Raw genomic sequence first — 16,551 nt, forward strand, 5'->3', positions numbered from 1 at the left:
CCTCTTTCCCTTCCCCTCTCTAAAATAAATTTGAAAACATTTACATGTAAAATATAACACGGTATGAAGTGAGAGGTCTCATTCTCACCTCTTTCTCAACCTGCCCTTCCCCCACTCCCACTGCTGTAAGTAGCATTAATTTCTTTTGTATCCTTACATCATTTTTCCAGATATAATTTCCCTCCTTTTTTTTTATAATAGGTAATGAACTACATACATTAGTGTATACCACTTAATATATTCTGGAGATACAGGGAGTCCCCTCATTATTTTTTTTTAAATATATTTTATTGATTTTTTACAGAGAGGAAGAGAGAGGGACAGAGAGTTAGAAACATCGACCAGCTGCCTCCTGCACACCCCCTACTGGGGATGTACCCGCAACCAAGGTACATGCCCTTGACCGGAATCGAACCTGGGACCCTTGAGTCCGCAGGCCGACGCTCTATCCACTGAGCCAAACCGGCCTCGGCCCCTCATTATTTTTTTTACAGGTGCCCAGTATTCCACTTTGTGTATATATTATGTTTTACTTGGTTATTCCCTGCTGATGGACATTTGCTTTGTTCCCAGTCTTTTGCTGTTACAGCACATTCTGCCGTAGCTGTGCACTTTACACATGTGCAGTGTATAGCACAGGTAGTGTAGCTTTCTAGGAGGTGGAAGTAAGTGTGCTGAGGAAGGCGCCCTCTGGTCCATTTGCGATGCTGGCTACAACCACACCCTTGCACACACATCATTCTGTACGTGCAGTTCCGTCTAAGCGTAAACTTCCGAAAGCAGGATTGCTTGGTTAAAGGGTAAATGCATTTGTCATTGGACAGATTTTGTCATCATCTTCCCGCTCATTAACATCATGTGAGAGCGCCTGTTTCCCCACAGCCTCACCACCAGACCGCATTGTCAAATATTTGGATTTTTGCCCATCAGATAAGTAAAAGATGGTAGTGCATTGCAGTTCTAATTCACATTTCTCCTGTTAAAGGAGCAGTTAACCATCTTTTCATGTTATTTCTTTCATGTTAGTTGTTCAGTGAAATGACGATGCCCTGGGCTTATTTTTCTCTTGGGATGTTGGTACTTTTATTCTTGATTTCTAGGAGCTCTTTATGTATTAACTTATTATAACTTTGTTAGTAATAGGAGTTGCACCTATTTTTTCAAGTTCATCATTTTGTCTTTTGACTTTGCTTATGTTGTTTGTTTGTTTGTTTGTTTTTGGGAGGGGGTCATGCAGAATACTTAATTTTTATGTAGAAAATAATTTAAAATACTTGATTCATTTTTAATGAAATAGATAATGCAGAAATACACTCCTCTTGTAAAGAAACTCAGAACTTACAGCTATGATTGAGGTCACCTTTGGCCCCAATTCTGTTCTCATCCCACCTCTCCAAAGGCTGCCACTATTATCCACTCTCTAGTTTTTTATTTCTGCATCTCCATTCATATATAAATCTGCATTAAAACTATATAGCATTGTTTTATGGTTTCCCAAGTTCTTCATGGTTGACAGAGTTCTTGACAGTTTGCAAGACACATCTCCATTAATAAGTACTTTGCAGGTTCCAAACCTTTGCATTAGTTTGGAAAGCCCTTTTTGGTAGTTGAAAACACCTTAAAAGCTACTAATTTATTCTTGGTCAGTACTGTTTTGGGGTTTTCTTTATTTTTTGATCTGCAAATATTTTTCACTGTATCTCTAAATTTAAAATTTTCTTTCTAAAAATATCTTTGTAGGAATATAATTCACACACCATAAAATTCACCCATTTAAAATGTACAATTCAGTGACTTTTTTTTGAGTATATTTACAGAATTGTGCAAGCTTCCCTACAATCTAATTTTAGAACATTTTAATCACATCCAGAAAGGAATCCCATACCCTTTGGCAGTCACTTCCCATTTCCCACACCCAGGCAACACTAATCTACTTTCTGTCTTTATAGATTTGCCTATTCTGGACACTTCATATAAATGGAATTGTAGGCTTTTTTTTTAAATATAACAAGCCACAATGTCATTATCATCCCCAACCAAAACAAAAAAATATTCACAATTCTTTAAATCATCAAATATCTAGTTGGTGTTCAAATATCCAAATCTCATAAATATCACATAATTTTTGTAACTTCTTTGAACCAGGATCCAAACAAGGCCCATCTATTGCAATTGACTGATCTTTCTTCTTCTTTTTTTTTGTAAGTATATTTTTATTGATTTCAGAGAGGAAGGGAGAAGGAGAGAGAGATAGAAACATCAATGATGAGAATCATTGATCTGGCTGCCTCCCACACGCCCCACACTGGAGATCAAACCCACAACCCAGGCATGTGCCCTGACTGAGAATCGACCTTCTGGTGCATAGGTCAAAGCTCACCTACTGAGTCATGCTGGCTGGGCTGGTTGACATTTAAATCTACTGCTCCGCTCTGTCACATTTGCCTTTTCTGGCGCTTTATCTGCTGGAGACCCAGGTGACTGGTCCTGTAGAAGTCTGGCAGAAGTACAGTATGAGCAATATGTATAATTTAAAACTTTCTAGTACCTATGCTTTAGAAAAAGGAAAAAGAAACATGTGAAATTATTATTATTATTTTAATATTCACCCAAGAATATTTTTTCCATTGATTTTTAGAGAGTGGAAGGGAGGTGGAGAGAGAGAGAGAGGGAGAGAGAGAGAGAGAGAGAGAGAGAGAGAGAGAGAGAGAGAGAGAGACATCGCTTGGTTGCCTCTCACATGGGTCCCAAGACTGGGGCCAGAGATTGAACCTGCAACCTAGGTATGTGCCCTTGACTGGAATCGAACCCATAACTTTTCAGTGGGTGAGCTGACACTCAATCAATGCTCAACACTGGCCAGGGCACATGAAATTATTTTAAAAATAGGTTTTATTGATTTTTAGAGAGAGAAAAAGAGAGGGATAGAATCCATGAGAAACTTCAATTGGCTGCCTCCTGCACGCCCCCTACTGAGAATGCAACCCACAACCTGGACATGTGCCCTGACTGGGAATGGACCAGTGGCGACCTCTTGGTTCCTGGGTCTACACTCAACGACCGAGCCACACTGGCCAGGCTATTTTTAACAATATGTTTCTTAACCTAATGTATCCAAATTATGACTTCCACATATATATTCAATCTGAAAATCATCAAATATTTTACATTCTTTTTTTCATAATACGTCTTCAAGATCCAGTTTGTGTTTTTTACACTTTGAGCGTATCTCAGTTTGCTCCAGGCACGATTCAGATGTTCAGTAGCCGCAGGTGGCTCGTGGCTGTCATTAAACAGTGCTGTGCTTGAGTTTACCACAGTTTGGATCTGGCTGATGCACCTTCGTCGTGGTGGTTACTGTGTTCCTCTGTCCCCTGTGTCTCCTGAAAACTTGGACATACATCAAGAAGCTCGATCAGACTTTCGGGTGTGGAATTTTTATTTCTGTTTGCTTTTGTTTGTTTGTTTTTTGTGGTGCTGCATCCGCCTCTCAGGAGGCACATCCTGTCCGGGCCTCCTCTTCTGTGATGTCAGCAGCCCTCGTGTCAATGCCCAGACACATGAGTTCATTAGAGATTACGGGATGGCGAAGTTCTCATTTCTAAATGTTTGACCATTTACCAAGCTTTATGTAGTTTTCTGAACTCTTCACAAATCTTTGTATTTTTACAATGTGCTTTTCAGTTTATTTATTTTTTAATATTTTTTTTTTATTGATTTCAGAGAGGAAGGGAGAGGGAGAGAGAGATAGAAACATCAGTGATGAAAGAGAATCATTGATCGGCTGCCTCCTGCATGCCCCACCCTAGGATGGAGCCCGCAACCCAGGCCTGTGCCCTGACTGAAAATCAAACCATTACCTCCTGGTTCATAGGTTCACACTCTGCCACTGAGCCACACCAGTCAGGCTTACATTTCTTTATGGTTTAAAAAAACAAGTTCAGGATTTTTTAAAAGGAACTTTTAAAATTTAAAGAATTGTAACAGTTATGCTCGACCAGCATGGCTCAGTGGTTGAGTGTCAACCTATGAACTAGGAAGTCATGATTCGATTCCCAGTCAGGGCACATATCCAGGTTGCAGGCTCGATCCTCAGTGGGGGACATGCAGGAGGTAGCCAACCAATTATTCTCTCTCATCATTGAAGTCTCTATCTCTCTCCTTCTCACTTCCTCTCTGAAATCAATAAAAAATATTTTAAAAAATTGTTACAGTTATAAACTCTTTGCAGTTTTCAAGATGCTTAATTCACTTGACGAATATGTGTGTAAGCAGAGAGCAAAACAGAGATCCCATCCTCAGAGCTGATGGCCCAGTGTGGAGAGGCAGATGAAAAAAAGTAAATGAACGAAATCATTTCAGTTTATAATTAAAAGAAAATGATGCAAATTCCAGGCCCAGTGTGGAGAGGCAGATGAAAAAAAGTAAATGAACGAAATCATTTCAGTTTATAATCTGTGGTCTGAAGGAAATGAGCAGGGCATTGTATAAGAAAGTATGGTTTGAATAAATCCTGTAATCTGCATGGTCCGGGAAGGTCTTTCTAGAAGAGAATATTGAAGCAAAGTTGAAAGGTACCACGTGAAGCTGGGTGGGGTGGGAAGGTTGTAGCATCCCAGGCGAAGGAGACAGCAAGCTGGAAGGTGGGAACAGAGGGATGCAAAGGAGGCCGTGTGGCTGGAGAGAGCTGTTGGTGGCAGGAGAGGAAGAAATAAAGTCTGAGAGGTGCAGGGGGCAGATATGCAGAGCCCAGTTGGCTGCAGGGAGGACTTGGACTTTTAAGTTGAATAAGATGGAGCCAAGGGAGGATTCTCAGTGGAAAGGGGGTGAGGAGGGGAAATGGGACCTCACTCAGATGTTTTCAGGGTCCCTTCAGCTGAGTGTAGGGGACAGATTTGGGGAACAGATGGGGAAGAGGGAGACCAGGGAGGGGGTTGCTGTAATGGTCCAATGGGAGACAATGGGGGGGGGGGACCTGGATGAGGTCCATTAAAGGGGGGGAGTGTGTGTGGGACCTAGATCTGTCAAAAGCAGAGCTGACAGATTAGCTGATGGGTTAGGTGTGGGTGGTGAGATAAAAGAGAGGACTCAAGGATGACTCCTGAGATGGGTAAGAGTGTGAGAGGATAGGTTTTGAAATCAAAAGTTGAGTTTGGGCCATTTCCAGTTTGGGGTACAGATCCACAAAGAGTTGTTAGGCAGGGTTTTAGCTGTATTTGGATTCCGGATAGCAGTCAGGGCGGGGATGCAGACTTGGCCGTCATTGGTGTGAGATGACATCCAGAGCCTTGGACCTCAATGATAGCTCCATGGAGGGTGTATATTTAAAGAAAATGATGCAAATCCCAGGCCTGGAGTCCCCCAACCTTTGGGGATCCAACGTCAGAGAAGAAGGCATTTCAAAAGAAGGGAGTGGGCAAATGGACGATGACAAAGAGAGAGCAGCAAATCACAAGAGCAGAGCCCAGGACTGAGTGGAGGGGATGGAGTCCCAGGCCCCCAGGGGGCAGGGGGGGCACTTTTAAGGGTTTAGTGTCACACTGCATCACGAAGGGAGGAGACAGCTCTGTGGCGTGAGGGTAGAAGGTGAGGAGTTCCTGTGTGATTATGTCTCCACATTCTGCGGTTTTTAGAGCCCTTCATGATTTGCAAAGCACGTTACTCATTTAGAAAGCATTTTGCAAAGTTCTTGACTATAAAGCACTTTTTAGAGCCAGAAAATTTCGCTTTTGTTCATACCCCAAAGCAGCATTTCTCAAACTGCATGTGGCAACCTACCTGTGGATCATGAAATTAGTTAAGGCATGACCAGCATCTTCAGAAATAAAATAGAACATTACAGAGGGAGTTGCACAGTGAAAGTCAGAATGGTGTCACGAAACCTCTTTTTTTATAAAAACGTATTCTTACTGTGGGTGCAGTCAACACATTTGAAACACTGCGTTAGAGAGCCCCTTGCATAGGAGATCAGCACTGAATATTCAATCGAAGTGTTGCCTGCAAAGTAAAAACACTGGAAACAACCTCAGTGTCTGTCATCAGGAGAACAAAGAGGACTATTTTTCTAAAACAGGAATACTGCAGTGAAATGAATTCATTTGATCTAGATATCAACATGGATAGATCTAGAAAACATACAGTTGGCCCAGCCAGTTTGGTTCAGTGGGTAGAGCGTTGGCCTGTGGACCAAAGGGTCCTGGGTTCGATTCTGGTCAAGGGCACATATCTAGGTTGCAGGCTTCCTCCCCTGCCCAGGCCCTGGTCAGGGCTCATGCAGGAGGCAACCAGTTGATGTGTTTCTCTCACATTGATGTTTCTCTTTGTTTTCCCCTCTCTCTTCTACTCTCCCTAAAAATCAATGGAAAAATATCCTCAGGCCCTAACCGGTTTGGCTCAGTGGATCGAGCATTGGCCTTCGGACTCAAGGGTCCCAGGTTCGATTCCGGTCAAGGGCATGTGCCTTGGTTGCAGGCACATCCCCAGGAGAAAGTGTGCAGGAGGCAACTGATCGATGTTTCTCTCTCATCGATGTTTCTAACTCTTCTATCCCTCTCCCTCTCCTTCTCCCTTCATCTCTGTAAAAAGTCAATAAAATATATATATTAAAAATAAAAATAAAAAAGAGCATTCAGCCCTGACCGGTTTGGCTCAGTGGATAGAGCGTCGGCCTGCGGACTGAAAGGTCCCAGGTTCGATTCCGGTCAAGGGCATGTACCTTGGTTTTGGGCACATCCCCCCTAGTAGGCAGCTGATCAATGTTTCTCTCCCGTCGATGGTTCTGACTCTCTATCCCTCTCCCTTCCTCTCTGTAAAAAATCAATAAAATATATTTTTTTAAAAAAGAGCATTCAGGCTCACCAGACCTCTTCCCCACCCCTGCCACCCCCAGGCCATGGACAGCCAGAAGCAGTTCAGCAGCCCGGAAATCCAGTTCCTGCTGTCCTGCTCTGAGGCGGATGAAAACGAGATGATCAACTGCGAGGAGTTCGCCAACCGCTTCCAGGAGCCAGCCCGCGAAATCGGCTTCAACGTGGCGGTGCTGCTGATCGACCTGTCAGAGCACGTGCCGCACGACCCGCGCCTGCGCAACTTCCTGGAGCTGGCCGACAGCATCCTGGAGTACTTCCGGCCCTACCTGGGCCGCATCGAGATCATGGGTGCCTCTCGCCGCATCGAGCGCATCTATTTCGAGATATCCGAGACCAACCGCACCCAGTGGGAGATGCCCCAGGTCAGAGGACCCGCACTGGCTTTCCCGGGTGTGGGGTCACGCACGCTCCTCGCACCCTCGGACTCCGTGCATGCTTTGTGCATCTGGTCTGAAGACCCTGGTGGGCGTTGGCTCTGCTCGTACAAGCCCATGCCCACCCTTTTGCACACATTTTATGGGTCCTGCAGCGCCCTTGGTACACCCTCGGTTCCCCCTTGTCCACCTCTCTGCAGCCTTGGCGCACACCTGGATGTACGCCCCTTGTACGTGAAGCAGAGTCTGTGTGCCCTCACTGTGGTGCTCGCACACTATGCCTACCATTTGCACACTTACCCTGGGAGCCCTTATGGTCCTGATGCGACCAAGCCCACACCCCTTGCTCACCTTCCCAGCAGACACTAGTTTGCCTGCTTTTGGCCCTGGCCTACCCATGCCCACATTTTTGTACACTCACTTTGGGGACCCTGGGGGCCATGGTATGCTAGCCCAGCCCTCACCAGCCACCATATGTGCCCACAGGTCCCAGCACACAATGCCCATCCCACTTATTCTGGTCCCACATGTGTGGTACACGTCTCTTACACACTCATTTGGAGGATGCAGCGCTGGCATGCCATATAGTTGTCCCTTCCCCTCCCACATGCCCTCACTGTAGCCCTGGCACACTCACCATCACCCATGCACACTTGGACTGCCCTTGCAAACCCCCAGAAGAGCCCCCACATGTCCTTAGTGAGCAGGCCTACTTCTTGGCCCTGTCTCAGCCCCTCCTAGGCCCAACGCAAAAGTGTTCATGTCTTTACACATTCACTTACCCCAAGAGTACCCTCCTGTGGCCCTAGCTCATCTCCTGCCCACCTGACACACTCAGCTTGCACGTGGTTCCTATCATTCATTCTCTCACACTCATGCCTCTCACACACCCTCCGGCCCCAGCCGTGCCCCTGTGGTCCCGGTGGCCCTCCGGCTCACACACACATTGCACACCAGTCTGCGTACCCCTTGCGTGCCCCTTAAACTCACGCTTCCGGTTTGTTCCTCGGATGCCCCGAGGCACCTGCATTCTCCTCCACATGTTCTTGCACACCCTTTCCCACTTACAGCCCATGAAGCTTTTACTCCCTCAACCTCCTCAACAACCAGGCCCTTCAGGTCTCCTCAGTGGACACCTGGCTCATGCACAGCTGGGCTCATGTCCCACACTGAGCCCTGTCTTCATGTCCCAGGGCCTTGCACTGATTCTGGGGGCCCGCCTGCACATTTACCCCTGCTTCACACACACTGACCCTATGAACTGTAGGCCCCTCCCACCCCAGCACCCTCCCCACCCCCGTTTTGGCCTCAGGCCCTTGAATGCCTGCCCCATGTGCCCATCTCCACATGTACCATGAGCCCCACGTGGTCACATATTTCCCAGTCTTCCCACGCCACCGTGCCCTCCTCACACCCATTCCTCCCTTAACCCCTGGTGCTCTCTCACAAGGCTCTTGCACATCAGCTCCTTCACATAGTCCACAGGAACCCTCAAACGTTTGTACACTGCGTCCCTCGGGGCACCATTGCATACTCACCCTCCCCCCGCCCCTCCCAATCTAGCCTAAAAGTGGTTGCACCATCCTTGCCCCTGGATGTCGGCCACATCACTGCCTCCACCGGAAGCCCTGGCCCTTCGTATGCCTGTCCATGCCCTAGGAGCTCCGCCTTCCCTTTGCCTGTCTCATGCTCCCCACGTGACACTCATTGCCTTCATGTGTTCCTCCAAACATGCACTTCCACCTGCTCACCTTCCCCCCCCCCCCCCCCCGCACTTTCCCCCGCTGGTGTGGCCTGGTGTGCCTCAGCAGTGTGATAGCAAACACGATGCGGCACGGACGAGGCGCCAGCTGCTGTTCCAACCCCTCAGCATCCTTTAACTCATCTAGCCATCACACCAACCCTATAGGGCAAGTCCTACTATTGTCCCCCACGTCAGAGAGGGGGGAGCTGGGGCCCAGGGAGTTAACATGGAAATCACCCAGCCCCTCGGCGGCAGAACTGGGATTTGAACCCTGGGCAGGCTGGCTGAGGAACCTTTGTGTCCCAGCACTATGCCCTCTCTCCAAGAGGCTGAAATCATCGATTCTGAAGCCAGCTCCATGGGAATTCCAGCCCCACATCCGCCACCTCTCAGCGGCGTCGCCGAGGCGCGGTGACCCTCCGTTTCCCCATCTGTAAAATGGGCATAAGAGCCCTGGGGTTGTTTGTGAGGATTAAGGAAGGTAACACATGGACAAGGCTTGGTACAGGGCCTGGCTTTGTAGAAGAGAGCCTACAGCGAGCAGTATACACGCTTACTATTACTAATGTTGCTTTAAATTATTAAACTATAAGCACAAAACCGCTGAGATCGCTGCTGGTGGCCGCGTGCAGCGGAGCGGCCCCGCTGACGCCTCGCCCCCCGCCCGCCCGCCCGCCCGCAGGTGAAGGAGTCCAAGCGCCAGTTCATCTTCGACGTGGTGAACGAGGGCGGCGAGTCCGAGAAGATGGAGCTCTTCGTCAGCTTCTGCGAGGACACCATCTTCGAGATGCAGATCGCCGCGCAGATCTCGGAGCCCGAGGGCGAGCCCGAGGAGGACGACGAGGAGGGCGCGGCGGAGGCCGGCGAGGGCGCCGAGGAGGGCGCGGCGGGGCCCGAGGGCGCGGCGGGGCCGGCGGCGGCGGGCGCGGCGGCGCGCGTGGCGGCGGCGCTGTCCCGGGCCCTGCGCGGCCTCAGCTACCGGGGCCTGCGGCGGCGCGTGCGGCGGCTGCGGCGGCTGACGGCGCGGGAGGCGGCGGCGGCGGCGGGCTCCCTGCTCTGGGCGGCGGTGACGCGCGCGGGGGCGGCGGGCGCGGGGCTGGCGGCGGGCGCGCTGGGCCTGCTCTGGGGCTCGCTCTTCGGCGGCGGGCTCGTGGAGGGCGCCAAGAAGGTGACGGTGACCGAGCTGCTGGCCGGCATGCCCGACCCGACGGGCGACGAGGTGCACGGCGAGCAGCCGGCCGGGGCCGCCGGCGAAGCGGACGGCGAGGGCGAGGGCGAGGGCGCTGGCGACGCCGCGGAGGGCGCCGGCGAGGAAGGGGCCGCACACGAGGCCGGCCCGGGAGGCGCCGACGGGGCCGCGGCCGCGGCTGAACGGGGCCCCTTCCGGCTCGAAGGGGCCCCGGGAGGCCTCGGGGACATGGGTGACACGACGCCGGTGGAGCCGCCCACGCCAGAGGGCTCCCCCATCATCAAGAGGAAGCTGGGGGTGAGAGTGCGGCGGAGGTGGGGGTGTTGGGGTGTGGGAGAGATGGGGTTGGGAGGGACAGGAGGGGGAGAGAGACTCAGACACAGGGATGCGCAGAGAGAGAAACAGGAGAGGGGGGGCGCACACAGAGAGAGAGATAGACAGAGGGACACTCAGAGAAATGGACTCAGGTGGAGACCTGGAGAGGGGCTCCCGATAAAAAAAAAAAAAGGTGGTGTTTCTGGGAGAGAAAGAAAACGATATCTGGAGTCACAGAGCGAGAGACCCCAAGATGACATTTGAGGGGAAACGGGACCAGAAATTAAAAGCAGCCAGGTGGGGTCAGGGGCTCCAGGAGAGACCCTCAGAGGCACCGATGGTTGTGGGGAATCAGCTGCCCACAGCACCCTCAGGTCCTTGGTGCTGTGAGTGCCCCCCTGGGGGTGGTTGTCAAGGGGATGGGAAAGGTGGGGGCGGGGGGAGAGCTGGAGCGCGAGAAAGCTGAGTGAGTGGCCTTTGGGCCCCAAGCGTCCAGCCTCTATCATTGCCTCCCTCCCGGACTGCGAGCCTGACCCTGGTGTCAGCCTGACCCTGCAGGGTGCTTGAGCAAGGCGTTCCACCTCTCGGGGCCTCAGCTCCCCTCTGTAAAACTGAGCGTCCTGGTCCCTCTTCCTTCTGGCCGGGGCGTGGTGAAACTTGGATGGCCCCAAGGAGCTGACCAGGGAGGGACCCAGGGGTGAGCAGGCAGGTCAGCACTTCGAGGCACCCAGGGATGGGGGCTCGAGACTCTGATGCTTGCCCTGCTGCCAGGTGGATGGAGAGGAAGAGGAGCTGCCTCCAGAACCAGAGCCAGAACCTGAGCCAGAGCCAGAGAAAGCTGAGTGAGTGGCCTTGGGGCCCAGAGGGCCCAGCGTCTATCCTTGCCTCCCTCCTGGACGGGGAGCCTTCTGAGGTCAGGGCCCGAGCCAGGAGGCTGTCCTGGTTACCCGGTGTCCTCAGCCTCTCCCAGCCCAGGCCCGGAGGAGGGGCTCTGGGAAAGGGAGGAGAGAAATGAATGCTCCTCTCTTACCCCCAAGCCTTTGGGGGTGTGGGCCTCTGCCCACAACACCTTCCCCCGTGCTTCAGCTCAGTCTTCCTCATCTTCTGAATTTTGGCTCAAGCCCACCTTGACATCACATCCCTAAGTTGAAGGAATGTCTCCTCGGGGGCTCCCAGCTTCCCTCATGCCAGCCCTGACCGCACTGGGTTGCCACTGTCTGGTGGCAGATCTGTACTCCATTGGACTGGAGACCATGAGGACAGGGCCTGAGGTTGACCCATCACTGTGTCCCCAATACTATCTCAACCTGGGCCAGGAATGGGGGTGCCCCCCCTACATGGCTTTGAATGAATGAATGAATGAACAAATTGCTCAGGTACCTCCTCACTACTCTGTCCTGCCTTGCAGTGCTGAGAATGGGGAGAAGGAAGAAGTCCCCGAGCCTCCACCAGAGCCCCCCAAGAAGACAGCACCTCCTCCCTCCCATCCAAAGAAGGAGGAAAGCAGAGGTGGGGGCCTGGAATTCTGGGGAGAACTGGAAGTGCAGAGGGTGAAGTTCTTGGTAAGGATCCGGCGTGCTGCAGCTTCCTCTTCACACCACCTCTCCTCTCCACCTTGTTCTGAGTGGAAGCCCGGCTGGGAAGAGGGCAGGGATGTCCCAGTAGGGCCAGGACCTATGCGCGGGACAGCATTCTTAGGTTGTTCCCACTTGGCTCTCCCGCCTCTCCCTGCTCCTGATCCTTCTTCCAACCTCCACACCTTTGCTCATCGGGGGCCACCTGCTTAGGCATCCCACTGCCATGCTGGAGCTAAATCCTCTGTCTGGAGCTAAACCCCGCCAAGGCCATGTTCTTCTAAATCCTGCCATGGCCTGTTTCTTGGCTGTCAGCCTTCAGGTTGGAGCCGTCACCCCAGCCCCAGCTACTCCCATTGGGGGGACAATTCATCTCACCCAGGCAGGAAGAAGGGAGGGGATTTGGGAGGGAGGGCCCAGGGCTCCGCCTCCTGTTTCCGCTCCCAGGGCCAGCCTGGCTTCAGGGGCTAAGGGAAACATGCTGGACAGAAGGTGGTTTAGTGAGGCTTTATGAGAAGAATGAGGATGGAGAGAGAAAGAAGGGAGAGATGGAAGTAGGTGTGCTCTGCCTGTGGTAAAGCAGACAGGGTAACCTCACACAGGAAGCAGCAGTGGTTGGGAGCTTGACTGCCTGGTTCCAAATCCCACGTCTGTCACTTCTTGGCTGTGACCTTGAACAAGGCATCTCATCTCCCTGAGCCTCCATTTCCTCATCTGTAGAGTGGGCATATCAGCAGTACCCACTTCATAGGGTGTGGTGAGAATTCAACAAGTTCGTGCAAATAAAGCTCTTAGCCCAGGTCTTGGTATACAGTAAGCACTCAAAAAATAAGAGGTTGTGGGACCAAATATTGAGGACTCAGGTGCTTGTGTTATGGGAAGAGGGTGGCCTGTGAGTTCTCTTTCTCTTTCTCTTTCTCTCCTCATCATAGAACTACCTCTCCCGGAACTTTTACACCCTGCGATTCCTTGCCCTCTTCTTGGCATTTGCCATCAACTTCATCTTGCTGTTTTATAAGGTGCTGGTCATGAGGGGCCAGGAGGATTTGGGCTGTGGGGTGGGAGGCTCAGCCCCTAATAAGTTCACAGGGTCACCGCAGTTCACCAGGGACAAGGAGTTGGGCCCAGGGTTCCCAGAAATGTTCAGGCTGGACACCACTGGGGTGAGTGTGAGTGTGTGGGTCCATCTGGACAGATGCCGGAGTGCCTGTAGGAGTTAGAACAGGGAGCCAGTTCGGGGTCCCGTGCTCAGCTCTGCCATTTGTCCTTTGGCCCTAGCCACAGGCCTTTGTCTCTGCAACACCCATTGATGCAGTTAAACTTCTTGGCTTTCACATAAGCTAAAGAGACATTTGTAGGGAGGAAGAAATGGGAAGGAAAGGATTAAGAACCAGGCGTCCTGAAGGACAAAGGGATCCTTGGGGCCTATGCCTACATAACAGGACAGAGAGGCATCTAGCAGAGTGATCAGAGCATGGCTTCTGTCAGACTTTTATTTCAGAGAAGAAGGGAGAGGGGGAGAGAGATGCCTCTTGCACGCCCCACACTGGGGATTGAGCCTACAACCCTGGCGGCATATGCCCTGACCAGGAATCGAACCGTGACCGCCTGGTTCATAGGTCGACACTCAGCCATCGAGCCACACAGGCAACTTCTGTGAGAGTGAATCCTGGCTCTACCACTCACTAGTTGCATGACTTAGAACAGTACCTGACCTACAGAAACAACTGTGTAAATGTCAGCCACTACTAGTTTTAGTATTAGTGTAAATATTAGTAGTCAGTCTCTTTAAGGCTCCACTACTAAGGTGATCCCCTCTGTTTTCAGTCCTCCTATCACTTGGTTCAAGTAGTGAGATTCCCAGGACATAGTTTGATTTGCCAGCTAGAGTTCTGGGCCCACCCCTTGATCTTGATTGACAGTCCTTTCCCCACTGTCTCTGACAGGGGCCCAGTACAACCTCAGAAATGGAGGCTGTTTGTTTTGTTAGTGGGTTCTGGTAATGGCAGACCAGGTGCCTGTGACTGACCTCTGCTCCCCTTCAGGTCTCAGACTCCCCGCCAGGGGAGGATGACTTGGAGGGCTCAGCGGCTGGGGACCTGGCAGGCGCAGGGTCTGGTGGTGGCTCTGGCTGGGGCTCAGGAGTCGGTGAAGAAGCAGAGGGCGACGAGGATGAGAATATGGTGTATTACTTCCTGGAGGAGAGCACGGGCTACATGGAGCCTGCCCTGCGTTGCCTGAGCCTGCTGCACACACTGGTGGCGTTTCTCTGCATCATTGGCTACAACTGCCTCAAGGTGGGCCCTGACCGTGCTCCTGAGCAGGGGCTTGGGTGCTGAGGGGAAGGGGACCCTGGCTGAGAGGACCCCGGGCAGGCTGTGGGAGCTTACACTGGAGGTGGGACAGAAGGGTCCTGGTGTTGGGGTCAGGGCTGGGGGATGGGTACAGGATTGGGGTCTTCAAACTGGGGACTAATGCGGGTCCTAGCTGAGGAGCCAGGTCCTATGACTGTTAATTTCTGGATCAAGAGGCAGATTTTTAAAATTTGGAATATTTCCTGCATGCTAGTCAGTTGGTGAATTAAGATCTGTGGGGTCTCTTAACATAACCTGGGTGCTAGTGGGAATGTAGAGTCTGACATCACCTGTGCCTGAGGTTTGTGATGCCCCGTAAGCACTGTTAGGAGAGTTTCCATTTGGATTCCGTAAGCTCTATTTTAATAAATCTTGGCATTTTATAATTGGATGAACAGAGTTCTTTGGCTTAGAACTTTTGCATATGCCGTCCCTCTGCCCTGGAATGCTTTGCCCCACTTCTCCCTCCTTTCACCTGCCTCTGTTTTATTCATCCTTAAGATCTGAGTTCAGAACTCCCTCCCTTGGGAAGCCACAGGCTGCCTCGGGCCCCACATCGGGGCTCTCCCATGTCTCTCCCGTCCCAGCCCGGACCCCTTTGCCCACACCTCCCCATCACTGCCCTGTTCACTCCGGTGTGGGGGCTCACACGGGCTCCAACAAGACCTCCTGGCGCCTGCTGAGGGTGTGGTCTCCTGAGGCGCCTGGCACCAGCCCCCTTGCCTCCCTGCACAATCTAGGTGCCCCTGGTAATCTTTAAGCGGGAGAAGGAGCTGGCCCGGAAGCTGGAATTTGACGGCCTCTACATCACCGAGCAGCCGGAGGACGACGATGTGAAGGGGCAGTGGGACCGACTGGTGCTTAACACGCCGTAAGGACCCAGTCCCCACCTCCAGGTGGATGGGGGGGAGCAGAGCTGGGTTTCTACCCCAGTCCTGGCCTCCTCAAAAGACCAGGGTTTCCGTCACTGCCAGCCTGACTCATTCTCCCCAAGCCTTGGTCTTCCTCTCTGTAATGGAGACACATTTCCTCTGCAGCCCCTGTAGGGGTGGTGGGGACACATGGAGACTCCTGGGCCCTGGCCTCGGAGATTCTGGTTTAGGAAGTCTGGCGAGGAGCCCAGGAACTTGCATGTTAAACCCTGCCCCCATGTGGGATTCTCACCCAGGTGCCATGAGAGGGAGATGGGAAATCATTTGGTTTTTATACTGGGCCCAGAGAAGGAATGAGGGTGCGTGAGGGCAATGTGCTGGGACTGTGGACCCCCAATGTGCACGCCAGCCCATTCCATTTCCCCCCAGATGGAGTCCTATTTCACGTGCCCATATGGGGCTTGGGCGGGGGCAGGGTGGTCCGGGGGTGGGGGCGGGGGCGGGAAATGTCTCTAGAATAAGAAGGTCAGGTCAGATTTAAACCTTGGGTTGGTCATATCCTGGCTGGGAATTCTTGGTCAAGTCATTTAGCCTCTCTGTGCCTCAGTTTCTTCATTTGTAAAGTGAGGATAAATAATAACATTGACCTCAAAAAATCTTGTAACTATGAAATGAGGTAATAGAGTTTCTGAGGCACAGTGAGTTCTAGGTAAAGGTGGGAAGTTCTTTTATTATGGGGTCCTGCCTAGTATGGGTGGTGTGAGGAGGGAGGGAAGTCACACCAATCACATCCTTCCCTCTCAATGTCACCATCAAAGCCACATTCAAGTACACATGCTTAACAAAACGACAGAGGAACACTCGTTTAAAATAGTATTTGCCTGCCCTAGCCAGTTTGGCTCAGTGGATAGAGCATCGGCCTGTGGACCCAAGAGTTCCGGGTTTGATTCCAGTCAAGGGCACATACCTCGGTTGCAGGCTCCGGGGCGCGTGCAGGGGCAACCAATCAATGTGTTTTCTCTCACACTGATGTTTCTCTCTGTCTTTCCCTCTCTCTTCCACTCTCTCTAAAAAAAAAAAAGTCAATGGGAAAAATATCCTCGGGTGAGGATTAATTAAATAAATAAATAAATAAACCTTTAAAAAAAAAGTATATGCCCAAAACCTTGACTTCTAAATGCCATTTTCCACAAAAAGGAACCAAGCTCCTTGAAGAAGTGGCAGATGTCAGGGCTGGGGCAGGTCAATATACAATGAGCC

At 51.5% G+C, this 16,551-nt stretch overlaps 1 protein-coding gene across 2 annotated transcripts in view; it reads left to right on the forward strand.

The window, feature by feature from the left end:
- Window positions 1-16,551, forward strand: part of RYR1 (ryanodine receptor 1) — a 122,587-nt gene that overhangs the window by 98,853 nt on the left and 7,183 nt on the right. For both annotated transcript variants that reach the window (XM_054710466.1, XM_054710465.1), the window contains 7 exons: window positions 6,890-7,231; window positions 9,670-10,473; window positions 11,263-11,333; window positions 11,900-12,053; window positions 12,998-13,084; window positions 14,111-14,362; window positions 15,160-15,290. In XM_054710466.1, coding sequence (XP_054566441.1) covers window positions 6,890-7,231; window positions 9,670-10,473; window positions 11,263-11,333; window positions 11,900-12,053; window positions 12,998-13,084; window positions 14,111-14,362; window positions 15,160-15,290 — 1,841 coding nt within the window. The remainder of the gene's footprint in view (window positions 1-6,889; window positions 7,232-9,669; window positions 10,474-11,262; window positions 11,334-11,899; window positions 12,054-12,997; window positions 13,085-14,110; window positions 14,363-15,159; window positions 15,291-16,551) is intronic.

The sequence above is a fragment of the Eptesicus fuscus genome, chromosome 21, assembly GCF_027574615.1.
Source record: "Eptesicus fuscus isolate TK198812 chromosome 21, DD_ASM_mEF_20220401, whole genome shotgun sequence".
Taxonomy (NCBI): domain Eukaryota; kingdom Metazoa; phylum Chordata; class Mammalia; order Chiroptera; family Vespertilionidae; genus Eptesicus; species Eptesicus fuscus.